The sequence below is a fragment of the Micromys minutus genome, assembly GCF_963924665.1.
Source record: "Micromys minutus genome assembly, chromosome: 10".
In the NCBI taxonomy this organism is placed as follows: domain Eukaryota; kingdom Metazoa; phylum Chordata; class Mammalia; order Rodentia; family Muridae; genus Micromys; species Micromys minutus.
In genome coordinates this window covers 41701542-41724905 of record NC_137979.1, presented here as the reverse complement: position 1 = coordinate 41724905, position 23364 = coordinate 41701542, and the positions used below count along the sequence as shown (strand labels likewise).

The window sequence follows — 23364 nt, the reverse complement described above, 5'->3', positions numbered from 1 at the left end:
GACTAAAAAATATATTCACATAGTTTTATGTAAAAATTATTTTAATATCTGAAAAAACAGTACTGACAAAAATGTATAATTTTAAGCAAAAAATGTTTAAAATCTGTACATTTATCTTTAAAAAAAAAAAAAGAACAAGGAGATAGAAATGACGCAGAGATTAGACCCCAACAGGGTGCGCAGAGTAGGTGTTTTTACTGGCAAGGGTTTCCGCCTACTTAGAGAATAGCAGTATCCATTGTTAAATGAGTTATTTCAAAAAGAATAGAAAGGAGTGGGGTGAGGGTCAGGGGATAGCCCAGCAACAGAAACTAGAGTTAGAATGTGTGGTGCCCTGGGTTTAGCATCAGAACAAAAGGCCTGGGATGTAGCTCAGTTTGTTTGAAAGCATGCAGTTTGTTTGAATGCATGCATGAAGAAGCTCAGTTCCCAGCATCCCGTGATCTGAAATCTGGGATCCCAGCATTCAGGAAGTGGAGGCAGGAGAATCCGTTCAACGTCATCTTTGGCTACGTGGCGAGTTGTAGGCCAGCCTGGGCTATATGAGATCCTGTCTTAAATACAAATAAGCAGGAATGGTGTGGTAACTCAGTGGGTAAAGTAGTGGTTCTCAACCTGTGGGGGTCGAATATCAGATATCCTGCATGTCGAATATTTACATTATTATTTATAACAGTAACAAAGTTACAGTTATAAAGTAGTGAGAAAAAAATAATTTTATGGTTGGGGAAATCCCCACAATATAAGGAACTGTATTAAAGGGTAGCAGCATTAGGAAGCCCGAAAACCATTGGATTAAAGGAACCTGCCACCAAGCCACCAAGCCTGATGACTTGAGTTCTATTTCTGAGACCCATGTGGTGGAAGGGAAGAACCAACAGACATAACACACACAACAGACCTCCATGTGTGCTGTGGGACATGTACATACACACCTACAAAATAAAACAGAAAAGGTAATACAAGATTAGTTTTTTTTTAAAGTAATAACCCAGAAAAGAAATAAAATATATTCCTGTATTTGTATTGTAAATGGGTATAACATCATCTAAAATTAGGAGGGCTGGGGTACAGTTAAGATAGAGTCCCTACCTAGCATGCACAAACCCCCAGCATTTTCCAAAAAGTTTTTTCAGAAAGTGAGGTAGTCAGGCATGGCGGTTGAGACTTATAGTCCAAGAACTTTGAGGCAGGAGAATGGCAGCAAGTTCAAGGATAACCTGGATTACATCGTGAGCTCCAGGCCGACCTGCCTTACAGTGTAAAATTATCTCAAGCCTTCTACCTAAGAAAAAAAAATAAAGGAAGAAAACCATAAACCAGAGGATTAAAGTCAAGTGTCATTAAAAGCCAGAGAGTAACATAATGGGTGTCTCTGAGATGACGGGGAAATCGAATCCCAGTGTCCTAAACCTTGTCGTGCAAACACGCCTCACAGGTCAGCAGTCTGCAGACTCTGGAACAGCTCCATATAAGCATGGATGATAAACCCTGGTTAAAATAAGCATTAGCCAGGACCGGTGGGATGACTTAGCATTTAAAGGCACTTGTCACCAAGCTGATGGCCTAAGTTCAAGACCCAGAACATTTATGGTAAAAAGAAGAGAGTCCACTCCCGAGGGTTGTCCTCTGCCCTTCACACACGCACACACTAAATTAATGAAGATTTTAAAAATTAACCAAAATTCTTTAAAAATGCTCAAATCCAATTCAATTTATATTACAACCAAAAGGGGCAGGAGCATGTGCCTGTAATCCCAACAGTCAGAAGGGAAGCTGAGGCAGCAAGATTGTGAATGACAGGCCAGATATTCAGGCCCCGTTAAAAAGAGAAATCAGGGCTGAGGAACCAGCTTTGTGGTAGACCATGTGCTTAGCACACTTGAGTTCAATCCCCAGCACCAAAAGTAATGATTCATATTATTATTATTATTATTATTAATTGTTGTTGTTGTTATGTACAATACAAAAGTAATAGATTTCAATACGACATGGTCATATATGTTATTATATGCTGTTCCCCTCCCCTATTACCAGAAGGGGCAGAGAACTGGGCAGCCAGAAGGATACTGTCTTCAGCCTTTGGACTGGACTTGAAAGTCAGAGTGCAATGGTTGATTTAAGGGAAAATAAAATTTAAATGGTCAAACTCTTAAAAGTGATAAGAAAAGGGGGCTGGGAATGTACCTCAGTGTGCAGAACACTTTCCTAGCATACACAAAGCCCTGGGCTCCATCCTGGTACTGAATCAAACTGGGCATGATGATAAATGCCTTTAACTCAATTAAGTTGAGAGACAGAGGCAGGAAAATCAGAAGTTTAAGGTCATCCTCCATATATAGTGAGTTTGAAGTCAGCCTGGGACACATAACATACTGTCACATAAAAAGTTAATATGAGAAGACAATACAACAGGAATGAAGTAATTCCAAAAATAACTGGTTCCAAGAGGGGCAGAACCAATTAACCACAGTGTCCAGAAGAGAACTGTAAATTAAAAGAAAAAAAACCAAAAAACAATGAGATCATTTCTCACCTACCAGATCTGCTGAAATTAAAAACAGAATGACCCCTGCTGCTGGAGGGGAGACAAGAAAATAATACTCTCAGACACTGCTAAAATGTGAATGTCACTTCATTTTAGGAAAGCAATCTGGCAACATGTATCAAAACTTCAAATCTCTCGTTCCCTAGTGAAGTCACAATGGATACAATATAGCACTATATGTATATCCCTCAGACACAAACCAGCACATACCTAATGCCATTCAGGTGAGGTTCAAAATAGACAAAGCTCACAGACTTTGGTGGTTTAAATAAGAATCTCTTCTCATTCTCTCTCTGTCTCTGTCTCTCTTTCTCTCTCTCCTCTCTCTCTCTCTCTCTCTCTCTCTCTCTCTCTCTCTCTCTCTCTCTCTCTCTCTCTGCCTGTTCATCAGGATGTACAGTTCTCAGCTATGGCTGTAGCACCATGCCTGTCTGCTTCCTGCTATGACAACACTCTGGAATTGTGAGCCCCAAATTCAAAACTCAATGCTTTCTTTTATAAGGATCACCGTGGTTGTGGTATCTCTTCACTGCAGTGGAACCCAGACTAACACACACACACACACACACACACACACACACACACACACACACACACACACGAGTTGTCACAAACCACTCACTTTCACCCACTCTCTTCCCCAAAGTAAGAACTATCACAATGTGATTTTTATCATTAGCCAGGCCTATCTGGTTTTGAGCTTCCTATAAGTGGACCCATAGTTTTTTATCCTCCCCACCCCCAGGTTCCTTTGGCTTTGGATCTGACTACTAGCAGGGGCCTCTGTCATGCTGGTAATGTTCTGTTTTATAACCTAAAAGCTGTTACATGGGATGTGGATGTGTTCACTTTATAATATTTATCAAGCTGTATGCTCATGATTTGTATAAAGTCCTACATGTATAACTATAGTTCAACAGAAGTGATTTTGTTTTTTTTTTTTTCTTTTTTAATTCTATTTTTATTTTTTGCCTGTAGGTAAGCACACCACATGTGTGCAGTGTCCAAGGAGACCAGAAGAGGGCATCAGACTTCCTGAAGCCAGAGTGACAGATGGTCCGTCTTAAGCCATCCTGTGAGTTTTGGAAACTGAATACTGGCCCTTTGCAAGAGTAGCAAGCACCCTTAACTACTAAACCATCTATCCAGCCTCTCAAAATATAAACGCCAAATGAAAAATGTTTTTCAGTCCTGGGAGATGGAATCCAGAATCTTAAATGTGCTGAGCAAGTACTGTATTACTAAACTACATCCCAAGCCTGTTAATAGGAATATTTAGGAATTTTTTCCAGCTTCTCTATTAATCTCATTCTCCCAGGAAACTACCATAGAAATAAAAGCATCCGTCATACGGACAGACCTGGAAACATGCTGATTACTGCCTTGTGGCACTAACAAGACCTGAGAACCTAGATAATGCCCTAGGGGCTAAGCAATTATGAGGGCATTAAAAAAGACTGAAGCAGGGCTAGCTCTAACTCAGATGTACAGCCCATCCCTAGCACATATTGGGTATGAAGTCCTGAAATAGAGTCTCAGAACTGTAAGAATAAATAAAAGGGGGGAAAAAGCTGAATTGGTTAACTTATTCTACACAACTAAGGGGAATCTCTATTATTCATGTTAGAGAAAGAAAACAAAATGCAGGAAAAAATGTTTATATTTCCCAATAAAGATAATGATTCCTTCAAAAAAGAAAAAGGAAACCTGCCTCTGATTTGGCACATTTGTAATTCTGGCACTTGGGAGGTAGAGGCAGAAGAATCATGTTCAAGGATATCCTGAGCTACATAGTCGCAGGTCAGCCTGAGCTTCATGAAACCTTGTTTCAGAAAAGATACAACAAAAACAAAGCCATGTGTGCAGGCTCACAGTCAGGATGGCTTAATTTGAATGGTAATTACTTGGGGGGGGGTATTGCAAAGTAATTCTTAGACAGTAAAAGCTCCTGTGACTACTGCTTCTATGATCAAGAGGAAGAAAGCTGTTTTCCTCACTGGGGAAAAGTATCGGCAGGTAGCAGTCTCTAGGATCTAATTTAATGAACAGGCAGGTCGATATTTAATTAACATATCAATTGTTGGCATGTCAACTGATGTTTTTTCAAATCCTTGAAGCCTTAAATTCTCCTAAGTACCCAGAGTGTCATCTGAAACATTGTTTACAATTTCCCCTTTTAACAAGGCCGAAACTGGGAGAGGGTTAAAGAAAGTTTAAGAGGTTCATCAAATGACTGAGATGCTGTCTCTGGGCGTCCCTGGAACCGTTCCACCCTGCCTTTGTTTAGGGTTTGTTGTTTTGTTTTGTCATTTTGAGACAGGGTTTCTCTGTGTAGCCCTGGCCGTCCTGGAACTCACTTTGTAAACCAGGCTGGCCTCAAGCTTAGAGATCCTCCAGTCTCTGTCTACTAAATGGTGGGTTATATTGAAGGCATTCACCACCATGCCTGGTTTGGTTTCTAAATTTTTTTGGACTTTCTTTTTCTTTTGATATAATCTCTTTTCCCAGACATGCTGATTGTGGTTTTTAAGTTATTCAACTTAATTTATATGATTTTTTAAAATGTATGTGTGTACAGAGGTGAGGTCACATGTGTGGCTGTGCATGCAGACCAGAGGCCTGTTTCAGGGCCCTGCTACTTTGTTAACTTGAAGATGAACTCCAGCCCCAGAGATACACCCATCCATCTCCCTAGTGCTGGGTTTACAATCAAATACCACCACTCCAGGCTTTTTACATGGGTCCTCACTGAACCATCTCTTACAGTGGTTCCAAAAATCTTCTTTATAACCCTATTATCCTTCCATTCCACGGTTGTATAAATCCCTTATGATCCCTTAGGCCTGTAATCCTAGCACTCTGGAAGTGAAGGCAGGTAGATCAGAAGTTCAAGGTCATCCTCAGCAATATTTTGAGTTGAAGGCTAGCCTGGGACATACAAGACGCTATCTCAAACAAAGACAAACTTCTGTTTTGTACTTAGGAGGCCATGGTGGGAGGGTCAAGAATTAAAAGCTGGGCTGGAGAAATGGCTCAATGGTTAAGAACACTGTATGTTCTTCCAGAGGTCCTGAGTTCAATTCCCAGCAACCATACGATGGCTCACAACCATCTGAAATGGGATCTGATGCTCTCTTCTGGTGTGTCTTAAAGTGTACTTATATAAAAACAAATTTTAAAAATCTTTTTAAAAAATTAAAAGTTACTGTAGACAATAAATACTTTACTAAGTTGGTGAAAGTCCTAGTGTAAAGCAGATCAGGGTAGCACAGCTAGACAACTGGGTCGATTATCCGGCTTGTTTGTTACTTAAAATGTGGGTTGTTGTCTTTAGTCACCTTGTTCTGGCAGGTATCTCTTTACCTTCGCTTCTGCTGCCCACCGTGGTCTGCTGCTGAGGCTCCGGGTGTGTTTAGTCCTTACTGGACACTGTTCTTGAACATGCCAGAAAACAGTATGATCAACTGGGTAGGTTTTCTCAGCTCCCCACCCCTCTAACATTTCCTGAGCTTTAAAGCTGGGGCCAAGGATTCAAAAGTGAATAAGGCACGTTCGCGGAGAAATTACCACCAGATGCTTAACTTGCTCTGGGGAGGCACAAGCAAAGATGTCATTGATGGGGTGGAGAAAGGCATGGCTGGCAGGAGAGAGAACAGCATACGCTAAGGTCTGGTGGGTCTCCTAGGGAGGTTCCAGAGCAGCAGCAGCAGCAGCAGCAGCAGCAGCAGCAGCAGCAGCAGCAGCAGCAGCAGCAGCAGCAGCAGCAGCAGCAGAACTTGTTGAAAAAAAGTAATTCTCAGGTGTTCTAAACTCCAGGAGTGGGAACTGGCGCTGTTTTTGTTTTTAAAAAAACGTCTTCCAGGAGATTCTGACGGAAGCTAGAAGTTGAGAACCACTACCCAGCAGAGGCCTGAGGATGCTTAGGATGAGAGGGGCAGAGTGGCAAGTCAATTTTGTGAAGAGCCTCAGAAGTCAGTCAAGGGCCTATGCTTTGTCTTCAGGGATGTGGCCTTCAGGTTTTAGGCAGGGCAGGTGGTACTCACAGGCCTGTGAGTGCTAGCATTTCCCAGGGATGGGGGCCAGCTGAGTCCCCCTCCCCCATGCTCAGCGACACCAGAGCGGTCAGGCCGCAGATCCTCCGCACCCCGGGACAAAGGTTTTTCGGCCAGGAGGTGGTTCTCCAACACTTAGACACGCTTAGAGACGTAGAAGGAAGCCAGAGCACCAAGACTCAAACCTTGGAGACCAAAGCGAGTGGACCGCCCACTGCCCCACGCCCAGCCCACGGGAGGGTGGGGCCTCGGGTCCCGCCCTTTGCCCGCCCATCTGGGCGGAGTGTGGAGGGGCTCTCGGCTCCGCGCCGGTGCGCACGCCCGCGGCCGGTTTGCAGGGCCGGACGCGCGCCCCGCGTCCCGGGCAGGAAGATGGTGGCGAGCGCGCGGGTGCAGAAGCTGGTGCGGCGCTACAAGCTGGCGATAGCCACCGCGCTGGCCATCCTGCTGCTGCAAGGCCTGGTGGTGTGGAGCTTCAGCGGCCTGGAGGAGGACGAGCCGGGCGAGGTGCTCCGACTGCCGTGCGGGCGGGCAGGCCGGGCGCGGGGGCGCGCGGGGTCCTGGCGGGGCTGCGGGCGGCCCCGGCCAGGCAAGTGGGACATGGGCCGCGTGCGTGCAAGGCACGGGCAGCCTCCTGGAGCCCGGCCTCAGGTCTCCAACGCTCCCTTCACCGGAGGGCCTGGCTGGCTGCGTGAGGGAGCGGTGCGTGACCCGGAGGTCGAGGCGGTCGGCGAACTGAGGGGCGCGAAGGGAAGAGCGGGACATGGTGGGGTGGTCTCCGTCCCGGGAAACGATGAAGGTCAGGCTCGGGGATCGGGGCTTGGAGGAGCGACTGGGCCCCAGCCTGCTTGGAGGTGGGGAGCCTCAGGCCAAACTTTCTGAAGTTGGGAGGGGGCGGGGGTGTACGCGCTGTGGGCGGAGGAGTGGGGGCCGAGGGACCCCGGGCATCCGTGTTGAGCTGCGCCTAAGAAGCAGCGATTGGTGGTGAAGTGGAGCCCAGGGGGTGGAATTATGGCCTGTGACAAAGTGTATACAAGGGAATAGAGTGAACAGGAGTGACCCCAAGAGAAAAAAAAACTGAAGTGTTCTCAAGGCGTGGCTTTCTCAGCCAGGGAAGGACCCGAGTGGATCTTCAGGAGGAGCTGGGAATGGAAGGTGAACTGTTGAGTTGGCCTCAGGACCTCAAAGGAGGAGGGAACTCTGGAGCTCTGGAGAAACAGCTGTGAGCGCCAGACCCTGACCCCAGGAGGGTTTCTTTCTCTTCACTGGTGCTTTTAGTTGCAGGCACAGACACACCCTCCTGGTAGTGTGGTTAGGAGGGGTCTAGAGGGGTCTAGGTCCATTCTGGAAAGGTGGAGAGAATTAGTCAAATCAAAGCCCTAAACTGTGGCCAGAGATCAGGGGTTCCTGCTTTTGGCTCTGTTGTCCCTGTGTCTCCAAGGCTTTGTCTCATTATTTTGGGCTTTACATGGTAGGGTGAAGGCATGGAGCCTAGAAACCTTCCCTTCCCTCACCTGGTCGGTCCCAAAGACCTGGTATGGAGACCAAGAGAAGAGCTGCTCTTCCTGTTTCAGGGAGAATTAAGATGCTGAGGGGGTGAGGAGAGAAGGAACCTGGGACCTCCAAAAGGAGCTGGTTGTCGTGGGGAAGCTGGCTTGTGTAGGAAGCGAGCTTGTTCTTTGGGCAATGGGACATCTCAGATGGAGTGGGCCGCATAAGAGCCCTCTGACTCTGGTCGGTATGAAGGATCAGGTTGGTGTGGACTCTGGGGAAGAGCAAGTCAGAAGATCTGAGTCTTCTAAGTGCATGACCCAGGGGCTGGTGGTTTGAGTCAATAAATGGGCTGAGCCCCTGCTGCTCTGCCCACAGCCAGGGGTGGAGAACCAGAGAGAGAGAGACAGGAGGGAATCTAGGGTCTTCCCCACCCATATGGCTGAAGAAAAGGGAATTTGGAATCTTTCCCCACCCAACACACACACACACACACACACACACACACACACACACACACCCCATACCACACCACCTACCTGGCTGAAGCTGAGAAAGGAATCCTAGACCAGGGTGGAGATAAGTCCCTAGTGGCCAAAATGTTGTGGAGTTCTGGCAGCCACTTCTCCAGATTGCAGTTGGGGAGCAGCATTGTGTAGTGTTCCTGGAGGTTAGCACCCAAGTGAGACCACTCTCTTCAAGGCCTTGTCCTGCCTGGCTCTGCTATCAAGTCACCTCCGGTCACCTCTGCCTTTGGGGGTAGTAGCAGCACCAATTTTGGCGGCTGAACATTTGCAGGGATTCTCCATACCCACTAGACTGTCGGGACATGGCACATTGTCTCATCTCAGCCGTGCATCCAGGGACACACCTTCATTCAGTCAGTCAGGTAGCACACGGGTAAGTTCCCGCCTCTCTGGCACTGAGTCAGATTGGGAAGACAGAAATGAAGACTAGATGAGGCCCTGGCCTACAGGGCAGACAGTCTCCAGGGAGAGACAGACAGAGGAAAGCTAGAATAACAAAGGGGGCCTGCTCAGAGCAGGAGGCTGGGAAAGGCTTCGTTCAGGAAGGGGTGGGCAGGGTTTGAGCAGAAGGGTCTCAGGAGAGTGGGCTGTGCTGGGGGTTCCTCGAGGAATGGATGGAGGGTGAGCCATCCCCAGTGATGGCTCCATCCTGTATGGCCAAGAGACCACAGCAAGGGACTTGAGTGGGTTTTATTGTAAGTGCAGTGGGAAAGCTCCCCAGCAGGAGCCAATGTGCATTTAAGGAAAGCACTCTGTGGCCTGTGGAGGGGCGAGAGTGGATACCTGGGATGATCACTAACCCCCAAAGAGCTACTTGATGGTATTCAGAGCTTTCTCAAACAGCTTTTCACCGCTTCTTATAAATGCAGTCTAAAAAGTCCAAGGTGGGGGTGGCGGGGCGGGGTGTGTGTGAGCGAGCAATTCTTGTGTTCCCTGTCTTCATGGCTCAGTGAGGATTCAAGGATTCTCAGACTCAGAAAGTGGCAGAGGACTTTATATGCCTCCTTGCCAGGGAGGAGGGGGCCTCTGAGGCTAGAATGCATTCAGCCAGAGGACCACCCTGATCTCAGAGGCCATTAAGGGCAGCCTGTCAAGAGGCATAGCCTGAGGCTCTGGAACCTTCCTGAGAGGGGTTGGGGGGAAAGGGACTGACTGCCCATCAGGGCCTTTCTGTTTCACCATTGCTGCTGTCTGGTCCCTAGCCTCCTCTGGGATTGTCCTTCTCAGGGTCACCCAGCTCCCTGCTGCACTGCGGGGCACCAACATGGTGGCTATTTCCTCCCACATCCTGTGCCCCACCACAGCCAGCCTGGCTCTGTGCCCTCTTGCCCTACACTCCTTACCAGCTTCCTGACATAGTGGTGCAGGCCCTGAGCCCTAGAACGCATGCCTTTTTGCTCTCAGTACCCTCCTAATCGTGGGAATGTCTTCCTATGCTTGCTCTGTGACTGGGTCAGATGCCACTGCTCTGTAGGTTGGCCAGCCCAGGGTGCCCTCCCCAACATGGGCATGAAACAGAGTCTCCTGACTACTCTCTAGTGTCTCAGATAAGGAAGGACACCCCTGCTCTTATTGGGTACCCTCTGAAGACATCAGAGAGCCATCTGGGTGCTGAACAAGGAGCCTGTGTACTGTGGAGTGGGGTAGGACTGTTGACTGAAGGTGGCTCCTGGATTCCTCCCATGTTCCTATGGAAAGGGGCAAGGGGAGCCTAACACTGGAGCTCACTGGAAGTCCAACATGTTTGACAGCCTGAATCTTGGCCTTGGGTTGACTATTTTCTATCTCAGTTCCTTGGAATAATGAGAAGGACGACAGCCTTTGTGAACACCATACCTGCCTACACCAAGACCTTCACAGTCATTCATTTGAACGGTATTCAGCTTGAGTGTTCATTTGTGACACACACTTCTGTACTCCAGGAGTATTCCTGTGAACAAACAAGCTAACCTCCCCTTGGTAGTGTTTACAACCATGTGAGGGACAGGCAAAGGGGCATGAGATAAATAATGTCGGGGTGCTGGAAGAGACCACCGCATTTCTTGAGAGAACTTGTTATTGTTGTCTTATGTATGTATATGTGTACATGTATGTGTGTGGGTGCACTTGTGCCTTGGCATGCATATGGAGGTCAGAGGGTTAGTGGGAGTTATTTCTCTCCTTCCATGGGAGCCTCAGAGATCAAATGAAGGTTGTCAGACTTGGCCATAGGTGGATTTACCTGTTGAACCTTCCTGTTGGCCCAAGAGCTTCATATTTCTGTGGGGAAAGTAAAACGGAGGATGGGGAAGGGCCAGAGTTTCCAGGGCAGACCTTGCTGAGAAATACCACCTGAATGAAGAATTGAAGATGCAGGGGATGAGCTGTGCGGTGTCCCAGAAGGACAGCCAGTACAGAACTTGAGCCATGTGGATAGATGGAGCGGAAGGACACCAGCTAGGCCCTGGGGATGTAAGGATGAGGTAAAGAGATCTATGGGGGCTGCAGAAGTGGGCCTAAGAGCAGGAGCCACTGGCTAGTGTGGCCATGGGGATGTAAATTCTAAAAGGAGGGGTTGGAGAGATGGCTCAGCAGTTAAAAACACCTGGATGCTCTTTCAGGGGTCTGGGGTTCAATTCCCAGCACCCACACTGGCAGCTCACAGCTGAGTGTATCTCCAGTCCCAGGGGGATCCAATGTCCTCTTCTAGCCCCCGAGGTACATTGCACATATGTGGTGCACAGACATACCTGCAGGCAAAACACTGACACACATAAAAATAACAGTAAACGAGACGTTAAAAAAGTTCCGAGAGGAACTCTGGTGGCTGTGATGAGAAGAGATGGGGAGCAGACAAGAGCAAAGCCAGGGCATCGGGGGATCCAGGCTGAGGGCAGCAGGGAGATAGTGGAACTCTGTACTTTCATGCATTTCGTGCATAAGGGAAAGTCGGGTCCAGGGCTGGGGCTCAGTGATGGAGCGCTTTCGGGCTCTTTACCTTATTCCCGGTGCCACCTGTCTCCTCCGAAGGAAAAGATCAGAATCCCAGTGTATTTGGCTTGAGTCACAAAAGGTTGCCATTTACTGAGATGTGAAGACCGAAGGAGTGGGAGGGGAGGGAAGGGCAGTGGTGGGCATTTGCACTTGGAGTTCTGAGGTCTTTAAAGTCCCAAGGGAAATGGCAAGTAGGCTGCTTGTAGGTTCAAGGGAGCATTCCAGACCAGCAGTGTGAATCTGGGATATGGATTGTAGAAGGACAGTATACAGAAGGTGAGAGGCTGGATGAGCTTACCAGGAAGTAAGGCCTGGAGTCTTAAGGCCAGACCCCAGCCTCTGCCTCAGGAGGCAGGAAGCTGATGAGTGCCCACAGATGGGGAGGATCTGGGTACCTTCTGCAAGGGAGGCAGGAGGGTGGTTATAGGGGTAACACTTGAGCAAGGCCTGTGTCTGTTGGTGTCGGCAGGAAGAATAAACACAGAATGCTAGGAAAAGCGTCAGGCTGATAGAGGACGGCAAAAGGGAAAGGGGCAGCCAGGGAGATGGCCTCTCTGGCTATGGTCTCACAGTTGATGTCCCATCTGAGCCTCGCTCTCACAGCCAAGGGACTGTATGCTCAGACGTTCAGCGAGCGGCTGCTGCTGCAGTAGCAGAGAACACCCCTCGCCTCTGTCCCTTCGCACTCAGGGGCATCAGCCATATGTCCCTCATGTGCCAGCTACTCATGACATAGGATCCTGCGGAGATGGTTTGACGTGGCGTCTCAGTCCACTGCCTTCTACAGGAACATCCAGAGTCCCAGGACTCAGTGTACCCCACTCTGGGGCAAACAAAATGTCCATCTACCTGGGAACCTAAGCTGATCTTGAAGGATAGGTGGGCTAAGAAGGGAAAGTGGAGGAGTCAGGAGGTAGACAAGTCATTTGGGGCAGCCGGGAGCATGGAGTGTTTCTGGGTTCCCTTGAGAAATACTATCACACACACAGAGGTTGGTAGCCTATAGCTAGACCCCAGGTTTCTAGCAGGGATTGATTGCTATGGTGATTCTTGGCTACAGGCAGTCCTGAGGAGGAGTTGCACACTGAGCTGACCACACCTCTGCTATGGACCATTCTGTCCCTCTTTGAGCTTGCCTGTCATACTTCTCCCAGCTCCTGCCTGGGTCCCCTTATTATTCACAGGGTACCTTCAGCAATGCACCTTGCCTCAGCTTCCTGGGAGACCTGTCCAATATTAGGGTCTCAAGCTTCATGTCTACTCCTCCTTCCTGAGATACTCCCCTGTTGTAGTCTCAACATTCTTACATGAAAGGCTTTAGTACAAACAGTGCTTTGGATGGAGGTTAATGCTGTTTTCCCAGCCAACCCCCTTGTAGGAGGCATGGGTCCCATCAGGTGCACTCCCGAGTCCTCTGCGGGGTCCATCCACTCTTCTCTTAGGGAAAGCACAGCCCTGTGCTTTAAAATACGCTGAAAGCCATGTGGCCTGAAATCTGGAGGGACATGTGAGGTGCCATGGGGTAAGATGGAGAGGTGTGGAAGCCACCTCAGCCACTGGCCCTGGCATGTCCCTGTGTAGAGTTGTTGAATGAGCTGGACTTCTCTAAGCAAAGGGTAGAGAGAAGCTTCCAGAGTTCAAGGTAACCTTGGTCAAGATGGAACTTGAGCTAAGGGAAGAGGTGACTGACTGTGATCTGTTTGTCTTTTACAGAAAGGAAGGCAGAGGAAGCCACGGCCGCTAGACCCTGGCGAGGGTTCCAAGGACACAGACAGCTCTGCGGGGCGTAGGGGCAGTGCTGGGAGAAGGCATGGACGGTGGCGGGGCCGTGCCGAGAGCCCGGGTGTGCCTGTGGCCAAGGTGGTGCGGGCAGTAACTAGTAGGCAGAGAGCCAGCCGACGGGTGCCCCCCGCCCCACCTCCGGAGGCACCAGGCCGCCAGAACCTGAGTGGAGCAGCAGCAGGGGAGGCGGTGATAGGTGCCGCTGGCTTCCCACAACATGGAGACACAGGGAGTGTGGAGGGTGCCCCCCAGCCCACGGACAACAGCTTCACTCCCAAGTGTGAGATTGTGGGCAAGGATGCACTGTCAGCGCTGGCCCGGGCCAGCACCAAGCATTGTCAACAGGAGATTGCTAATGTAGTGTGCCTGCACCAAGCTGGAAACCTAATGCCCAAGTCTGTGCCCCGGCATTGCCAGCTGGCTGGTAAGGGACTAGGGTACTCTGGCCCCTTTCCAGAAATGGACGGGAGGTAATATGGCCCAGGTCTTCAGGCTCATTTCCCAGAAGGCCCTCCTTGTCCAAAGTTGTGTTATGTGTACCAGTTGGCAGAGGAGCTGGGACTAGGGATCTGAATCTAGACTCCTTCTATTGGGATGCAAGCGGGAGGTCTTTTCTTCATCTCACCAATGTCCCTGTCAACTCCACTCAGGTAAGATGAGCCCTGGCATCCAATGGGAAGAGATCCGGGCCCAGCAGCCTGTTGGTGGCCCTCCAGTACGCATCGCTTACATGCTGGTGGTTCACGGGCGTGCTGTCCGCCAGCTGAAGCGTCTTCTGAAAGCTGTGTACCACGAGCAGCACTTCTTTTATATTCACGTGGACAAGGTACTGTGAGCTGGGGAAGACCCAGAGGCTCTGGCTCAACAGAGCAGAGACTCCAGAGGTTGTAGACACACAGCCTAGAATGTTGGCTAGATACCTAGAGCAAGGCAGGGTGAGGTCCAGCACGGTCAAGCATAGGGTGGCATAGCCTGTTAGGAGCTGGTGTGTTGCCACTTGCATCACTTTTCTGTGTCTCTTGTGTTCAGTCCTCACATGGGGGATGGGGGGAGGGTGGTCGTAACTGTGGTGCCCGGCTCCATCTACAGAGCATCCCTTCTCCCTTAGCGTTCCAACTACCTGTACCGGGAGGTGGTGGAGCTGGCCCAGCACTACAATAATGTGCGGGTGACACCTTGGCGCATGGTCACCATCTGGGGCGGGGCTAGCCTTCTGAGGATGTACCTGCGGAGCATGAAGGACCTTCTGGAAATTCCTGGCTGGACCTGGGACTTCTTCATCAACCTGAGTGCCACTGACTATCCAACCAGGTGGGAGGATGGGTGGAAATGGAGTCCCATCTGTGACATCCGGGTTGGTGGGCCCATTCTGCCTGCCAAGTGTCATTTGAAGGTCTCCATAGCCTCGTTATGGTCCCTTGGCCTCAGGCATGAGTTGGGGTTGTGAGGCTAGTAAAAGGTGGTCTGATGACTGGGAATAAGAAATGGAGTGGGGGAGAGCTGGAGAGATGGCTCAGTGGTTAAGAGCCTAGCTGCTCTTCCAGAGGACCTGGGTTCAATTCCCATCACCTACATGATATTTCATAACTGCCTGTAACTCTACTTCCGGGGGCAGGGTCTGACACCCTCACACAAACAGACATGCAGACCAAATACCAATGCACACAAAAATAAGTAATTAAAAACAACAAAAGAAATGAGGAAGAGCCAGAGGCTTACAGCTGGAGTACTTGGTCAGATAGCAAAGGTGGAAGAGAAGAATGTGTCTTCGTTGGGCCCCCAGGTACCATCACCCAAGAGCATCAGACAACGGTCAGACATGTAGTCTAATAGTCTCTGCAGAAAAGGCAAGTCTAAGAAGTGAAGGTCATTCATGCTAGAGGGCATCTGCTCTGGGACAGGGACTGAGCACTTGCTGTACACATTCCCTTCCCTCCTCACCAGGACAAATGAGGAGCTGGTAGCATTCTTATCCAAGAACCGGGACAAGAATTTCCTCAAGTCTCATGGGCGAGACAATTCCAGGTGAGAGATGGTGAACAAAGCCCTGGTGTCTTGCACAGTACCTCCCACACAAGGGAACCCTGTGGCCCCAGCCTTGGGTTGTAAAGCCCTTAAACCAATCATAGGTGAAGGCACGCCGGTTGGAAAGAAGACTTGGGCTCCATTCTGTGGGGAACCTTCAGTGAGGGCCTTTCTGCCTCTCTCAGGTTTATCAAGAAGCAAGGCCTGGACCGGCTTTTCCATGAGTGTGATTCCCACATGTGGCGCCTGGGTGAACGGCAGATCCCAGCGGGCATCGTGGTAGATGGTGGCTCTGACTGGTTCGTGCTGACACGCAGCTTTGTGGAGTATGTGGTGTATACAGATGATCCCCTTGTGGCCCAGCTTCGCCAGTTCTATACATACACATTGCTTCCAGCTGAGGTAGGTGACCAGGTAGGCACAGAGGCCAGGGAGGGCACTGGTTGATTAGCCCATGGTTCACCCTTCACCCTCTCCTGCCACCTGCAGTCCTTCTTCCACACAGTGCTGGAGAACAGCCCGGCCTGTGAGAGCCTGGTGGATAACAACTTGCGGGTGACCAACTGGAACCGTAAGCTGGGCTGCAAATGCCAGTACAAGCACATTGTGGACTGGTGTGGCTGCTCCCCCAACGACTTCAAGCCACAGGACTTCCTGCGGCTTCAGGTGCTCTCCATTGGCCCCTGGAAGCTAGCTGTTCCTCACAAACTTTCAGGGTCAGAAAGGCAGGGTGGGTTTCTACCTGGAGCAGCCCCTTGGGTCTGGGCAGCAGCTACAGCTACAGCAGCGGGTGGTAAAGGCGAGGAGACCAGTCTAGACAGTGCTGAGAGGGGCAGCTTCTGTGTACTGGGGTCTGCAAGGCCCTTTATCTTCTTTGCCTCTTTCTCCCCAGCAAGTCTCCAGACCCACCTTCTTCGCCCGGAAGTTTGAGTCGACTGTGAACCAGGAAGTCCTGGAGATTTTGGACTTCCACCTGTATGGCAGCTACCCACCCAGCACACCAGCCCTCAAGGCCTACTGGGAGAACATTTATGATGTGGCCGATGGCCCTAGTGGACTCAGCGATGTCCTACTCACCGCCTACACAGCCTTTGCCCGTATCAGCCTGCATCACGCGGCCACTGCTCTATCCCCACAGGCCACTGCAGTCTGCAGGTAAGACTCCCCACCTCTTCTGACATAAAATAGGCTCTTAGAGTACAGTGCTTTAATGAGGGGGAGCAAATCAGAGACAGCCCCTGACCAGAGTGAGTCCCCAGTCTAAGCCAGAAAAAGAAATTGAGGGGATAAAGAAGGCTAGAGCCAGGACCATGTGGTGTGTGAATTTTGGGGCCATGGAAATGCCTGGGGCTCCCCAGTGCCCCTCCCTGGGACTCGAGGTGGTAGTGGGTATGCTGATGGCATCTCCCTTTCTCCCTGCCAAAACCTTCCTAGGTTTGAGCCCAGGGGGTTGCCGTCCAGCGTGCACCTGTATTTCTATGACGACCATTTCCAGGGCTACCTGGTGACGCAGGCGGTGCAGCCCTCAGCCCAGGGGCCAGCAGAGACACTTGAGATGTGGCTGATGCCCCAGAGGTCGCTGAAGCTGTTGGGGCACAGTGACCAGGCCAGCCGGCTCCAGAGTCTGGAGGTGGGACAGGTCCTCCCCCCTTGCTTTCTCCTGACCCCCAGCAAGACGCAGGGAGTGGGAAGAGAGGGACAGACACCAAGGGAGGGGTAAGGACTCCATCAGACCTTTACGGGCTGGGCTCTCTGGGCTCTGCTTTGCCAGTAACAGCAACTTTGGCCATGTCGCACACATATGCCTTTGCTACCCTTGCGGGCACACACTGAGGGGCCCTTTCAGATGTACAGGGAGTAGGAATGGAGCTGCCAGTTCTAATCTGAAGTGCAAAGATGCCTAGAGCTTGGATAGTCCTGAGCTTTGGGTGTCCATTCCTTAAGGTTCTGGCATTGTGGGGGGTGGTCTGCCTTTATGGGCCCTACCGTTACAGAACAGTTCAGGTGGCAGCTGGAATAAACCTCAGAGCTGGCAGAGGTGTTTCAGTTCTAGACTTAGACCTTCGATTCGAAGATAGGGAAACTGTGGCCCTGAAAGAAGCAGTGACTGACCTGAGGTCACACCATGAGAGGCGGCATCAGAGCAGATAGAAGGACTTCTCCCAGGCTTCTGCCCAGCTGCCTCCCTCCCTACAGGTTGGCACTGAGTGGGATCCCAAAGAACGTCTCTTCCGGAACTTTGGGGGCCTGCTGGGACCACTGGATGAGCCTGTAGCCGTGCAACGCTGGGCCCGGGGCCCCAACCTCACAGCCACTGTGGTCTGGATTGACCCCACCTATGTTGTGGCCACATCATATGACATCACGGTAGATGCGGATACTGAAGTCACGCAGTACAAGCCCCCACTGAGCCTGCCACTGCGGCCAGGAGCCTGGACTGTTCGATTGCTTCAGTTCTGGGAACCCCTGGGTGAGACCCGTTTCCTCGTGCTGCCATTGACCTTCAACCGCAAACTACCTCTCAGGAAAGGTAAGGAAGTGGTGCCCCAACGATGCCCAGGGCTTGGATAGAGCAGGGTTTTTCAGGATGCTGATGCCGGGGCTGAGTGGGGAAAGGGAAGCCTGGGAGTGAGACAGACTACAGTTTGAAGTGTGGCTCTGCCCTTATAACTGGGCCCTGAACTTGGGGTACTACTCAGCCTTTGCTCTTGTTGAGTCGGGCCAGCATAACTATGGGAGACCCCTGGGTGACTGGGACAAAAGTCACTTGAGCTAGAGTCAGCAAAACTGGAAAAGGCCTCAGGCCTTACCGGGGACCAGGGGTGCCGTATTCTTCTAAGGTATCTTGTCCCTTATACTGTCCTGTCTTTATACATACGCTCTTAGTGCAACAGAGCCAGATTGGGGTCTTGAGACTCTCAAGTCCCACGTAGTTTGGGGTGGCTAGATTCACGTGGCCCTCTGGTGATCTGGCTGAGGCTAAGGGGACCAACCGACCATGGGCAGACTCCTGCAGGGGTTATCTCAATGGAATAAGTGCTGGCTAAGAGTGGCTATGAGATGCCCCATGGATAGATGTCCCCTTTCCCCATGCGCCCTATCATGGTAGTGGAAGAAGGTAGGGAAGAGCAGGAGTAACCCACAGAAATAAGAATGAGGACCTAGACAGATGCAGGGTAGGCAAGCCACCCATGGGATGACAGAAACAGCAGTCTGAGCAGTCTGCTCTGCAGGCAGGCCTAGGACCAGACCACAGAGGGCAAAGGTAGAACATATTCTAAGCCAAGGGACAACGCTGGCACATTTCTGCAAGGATAGAGTGGAGCTGACCAGCCTAGTGTAAAGAACAGGCTGCCAAGAGGTTTGGAAGCTGCCAAGAGGTCAGGGGGTGTGGATAACACGACCAGAATGTACCTTACTTTCTAAAGTACCTTGTTTGCCATAATTCTAAGGTTGGGGGGGCTAGGGATTTAGCTGGGTTCTGACCTCAGCTTTAAAAAAAAAAATCCTAAAGTTGGGAATTTAGGAATTATACTTCCCAATTTTGCTTATTTACTGAGACTCTGTCTTAGAGTGGAACCCAGACTACCTACCTGGAACTCACTGTATAGCCCATCTGGCTTTGAACTCTCAGAAATCAATCGTCTTGCCACCATCTCCCATTTGTTAAGAGTTACAGGTGTGAGTCATTGTCTTAGAGTTTTACTGCTGTGAACAGACACCTTGACCAAGGCAAGTCTTATAAATGACAACATTTAATTGAGGCTGGCTTACAGGTTCAGTGGTTCAGTCCATTATCATCACGGTGAGAACATGGCAGTGTCCAGGCAGGCATGGTGTGGGAGAAGCCGAGAGTTCTACATCTTCATCTGTAGGAAGCCAGCAACAGACTGGACATCCTCAGGCAGCTAGAAGGAGTGTCTCCAAGCCCTCCCCCAGAGTGACACACTTCCTCCAACAAGGCCACACTTTGTTATAATGCCACTCCCTGGGCCTAGCATATGCAAACCATCACAGTCACCATGCCAGCTACCACTTGAGTTTTATACAACTGGTGATTTTCAAGGCACAGGAAGTTCCTTGGATTAGCCATAGTCCACTCTGTAAGATGAGAACCCATGGGAAGGTTAGGGTGGGAACTGCTGTATCCAGCCCTGACTCCTATGGACTGGTCCCTGTGGCACTGAAGGACATGCTTAACTGCTTGTTCTGTACCCCCAGATGACGCCAGCTGGCTGCACGCGGGACCGCCCCACAACGAATACATGGAACAGAGTTTCCAGGGCCTAAGTGGCATTCTGAATCTGCCTCAGCCAGAGGCTCTGGAGGAGGCTGCCAGGAAGCACACAGAGCTCACGGGTCCTGCACTTGAGGCCTGGACAGATGGGGAACTGAGCAGTTTCTGGTCTGTTGCAGGATTGTGTGCCACAGGGCCTTCTGCTTGTCCCTCCCTGGAGCTCTGCAGACTGACGAGCTGGAGCTCTCTGTCTCCTGACCCCAAGTCAGAGCTGGGGCCTGTCAAAGCTGACGGGCGACTCAGGTAGCAGGACCCCAGCCAGCACAACCCGGAGGAGCCGGGGAATTGCACCTTACAGACAATGGAGGGACATCTCTCCCCCAGACAAGAACCAGAGGCCCAGGCAGTATGACCATTTGAGCCATCAGGAACCTACACTGAGGGCAGGGATGGTGGGTGCAGTACTCCCTACTGCTAATGGCTCTGCAAGAGACCAGTGGTCCACCAGAATCTTGAGGAGGCTCTTCCTCTGCTCCTCGCTAGTTTATACTTTTTTAATAATTAAAATGAGTGGCAGAGGGAGGAAGATGTGCAATAGGGCTCAGAGCAGCCCCAGGATGTGGGCCATGACCATGGGGAGCACCGCAGAGCATACCCACTATTGCTCTGGGGACCTGCCTCACCCTCCAGAGCTTCCATCCCCAGCCTGGGCCTGAGCTGCTCACAGCTGAGGCTCTTAAGAGGCCCCGGGTGCCTCCCAGGCTCTGAGGCCCAGAGGACAGGTGATCTGGGGGGGCTACTGTGGAGCTGGACTTTATTGAGACAGCCCTGCCTCTGGCAGCCAGGGAGCCCTAGAACAGTGGTGGGGCCGGCTCTCGGGCTCTCCGAGGAAATGCACGACACCAGGGCCTGCTGAGATCCTTGCAGTTTCCCCACTGGCAGCACAGGAAGACTGTCAGCGCTCAGAAGAGTCGCGTTGTGCCTGAAGCTCAGCGTGAAGTCTGAAATATGCAACAGAGGAAATATATCTCTATCTCTCCAAGCTGAATGTCCTTGTTTGCTTTCTACGGTTATGATAAAGACCATGACCAAAAGCATGCACAGGAAAGGGTTTACTTCATCTTACAGCCTTTAGTCCATCATCCAGGGCAGGGGCTTCGGAGGCAGGCACTAAACGCTGGCCATGGTTAATGCTTTTTGGCTTGCTCCCCAGGCTCATGTTGTGGAACCCTCCCACAACCATCATTAATGGAGGTATTTTCTCAACTGAGGTGCCTTCCCAGATGATTCTGGCTTGTGTCAAGTTGACAAACTAGGCAGCAAACTGAGGTCCCATGTTTTCTACTGAATGTGAGGGAGCTGTGGGTGACCCCGGGGTTTTTAGAAATTAGCCAGTTCTGATAGACTTGAAATAATAACCGTCCCTGTAGCAAGAACTGTTGAAAATCCAACCAGAAGCCAGACAGCTTTGCAGTGCAGCCTTTGTTCTGCGGGGAGAATGGGGCCTGGGAGGCTTAGACTCTTCATTGCTACCCAGCAGGCCAGCATTAGTGGTGGTTCTAAAAAGCCCCACCTGTCGCTCCACTGCCACCACTGAGACAGGCTGCAGTAAATGATAGCTTGGGGGGCCTTAGGCATTACCAGCCCCATCTTTCTTATTACCTAAGCCTTGCCTTTGTAGCCTGCTCAGGAATAGAGGCTGTTGTGGTTATGGCATACTGGTTAGTTCTGGAGCCTTCCCTTTATGGTCAGAGCAAGGACTGAGTCAGTGCCCTACCTAAGTCGCTTGCCTTACCTTTCTCAGGCTCTCTGTCTTCCCATCCGCTCTCCTGTTGTAAGGCCTCAGTATCAGTTCTTCATGCCTTACATAAGGTGGGGGTAGGAATGAAGGTTTCTTGGACCTCTAAAACCATGCCATCGGCTGCCACACTGGGCAAAGCCCAGTTTAGCTCAGGGAGTAAGTTGGCTGAATGCTGCCCAAGGTGCAGCATTTATTTCCCCAGTTGCTGGGAGGACACTAGGGTGGGTGGTTTGCAGCCTTGGAGGTTGGGACTTATAATCTTCAGGTAGCAAATCCGGACTGAGAGCTGGGAAATGAGCCCTGGGGTCAAAGCTCCTGATGGTGGGGGCCCTCTTCAGAAGGGGTGGAGGCCTCCAGAGCCATTCTGTAACTGCAGAATCTCTGTGGTCTCACAGGGTGTGGCTGGCCAATCAGGAAGTGCCAAGGGAACGAACACAGAGAGTAGTGCTTTGTCCAGAGGATGGTTGCTTTCCCCGACCCCCCCCCCCCACTGTAATGAATATTTGATGCTAGTTCTCCAGGCTTTGAGGGTGGGTTTTTTTGTTTATTTAGTTAGGTTTTTTTTTTTTTTTCCAGACAGTTTCTCTGTGTAGCCCTGTCCTGAAACTTGCTCTATAGACCAGGTTGACCTCGAACTTAGAGACCTTAGAGGTCTGCCTCTGCCTCTCAACTGCTGGGATTTAAGATGTGCCTCACTACTTGCATTTTGTTATAATATACTAATACCAACTTAAAAAAAGATTTATTTCATGTATGTGGGCATACTCTTGCTGTCTTCAGACACACCAGAAGAGGTTGTTAGATCCCATTACAGATGGTTGTCAGCCGCCATGTGGTTGCTGGGAATTGAACTCAGAACCTCTGAAAGAGTAGTCAGTGCTCTTAACCACTGAGCCATCTCTTCAGCCCCCCAATAGCAACTCTTATGTCAGGTACAGAAAATTACCAACTGGATTCAGCATATGAGCTACAGGCAAGCTATCGAGGCAGACTGCATCCTAGAGGCCGCACCCAGGACCAGTTAGCAGGACAATGTCAGGATTCTACTCTATCAGTTTTTGCCTTATCCTTTGAGACAAGATCTCTTATTGAGCCTAGAGCCTGGAGATTTTTTTCAGCTGGACTGACTAGCCTGAAAACCTCAGGGATCCTTCTGTCTGACTCCCAGCATTGGGGCTATAGCTGCTCTTGGTTTTTTGTGCCTAGGTGCTGACTAAACGGCCCCATCTTCTGGCCTAACAGAGGCAACTGCTCCTTAGGGAAGGGGCCTTTGAGATCTGCTGAGCCCAGGTTCCCTTTAGCTCAGAGTAGCAGTAGGAAGTGTTTGCAGCATCCTGACCAAGCCCCTCACTCACCATTGGTAAACAAACTGCTGAGAGCCCTCAGTGTAGACAAAGGTTTCTTCCTAGCTCTCCAGCTTCGGGGAGGAAAGCCAGAGCAGCTTTCTGGGGACAGGAGGGGACAACTCCAGCACCACCAGGCCTCTCCTCAGGCACCACACATCAGCTACATAGGAAGCAAAATAAAGTTGACGCTCTTAACTCCCAACTCTGGACACCAGAGGATAGAGGTAGGACAGAAAATGCTGTTCAGACTGACTTTCCAAAGACCCTCAGAGCTGCTGGGCAGATGGAGCCAGTGAACAGAAAGAACACACTCTCTTCCTTACCTAAGTGCTCCCAGACATGCTGAGGGACTGAGAAACAGGAGTAAACTGATTGATACTGGGATGTAGTATTAGGACTCTGCCCCCTAGTAGGCTAACTCTGTATCCCAGGCTTCTGTTGGATCCTAAAACTTAGCTCCTCCCTATCTCTGTTCCATAGGCCGCCTATAGAGGTTCATCCAGGGTAGGAGCAGACATGAAAAGAGGATCCTTGTACTGCTTCCTCCACTAGGGGGATGAAGTATGTGGTAGCATTCTGCAA

The 23364-nt window shown here is 50.5% G+C and overlaps 1 protein-coding gene across 1 annotated transcript; it reads left to right on the top strand.

Annotated features, from left to right (window-relative positions):
- Positions 1–6933: 6933 nt before the first annotated feature.
- Positions 6934–20642, top strand: XYLT2 (xylosyltransferase 2). Its single transcript, XM_080923760.1, has 11 exons — positions 6934–7107; positions 13305–13797; positions 14024–14199; positions 14482–14684; positions 15318–15398; positions 15584–15800; positions 15888–16064; positions 16291–16553; positions 16833–17028; positions 17595–17928; positions 19620–20642. Exons 1-11 carry the CDS (start codon positions 6973–6975, stop codon positions 19940–19942), a joined length of 2598 nt encoding a protein of 865 aa, XP_080779886.1. The 5' UTR covers positions 6934–6972; the 3' UTR covers positions 19943–20642.
- Positions 20643–23364: the final 2722 nt, after the last annotated feature.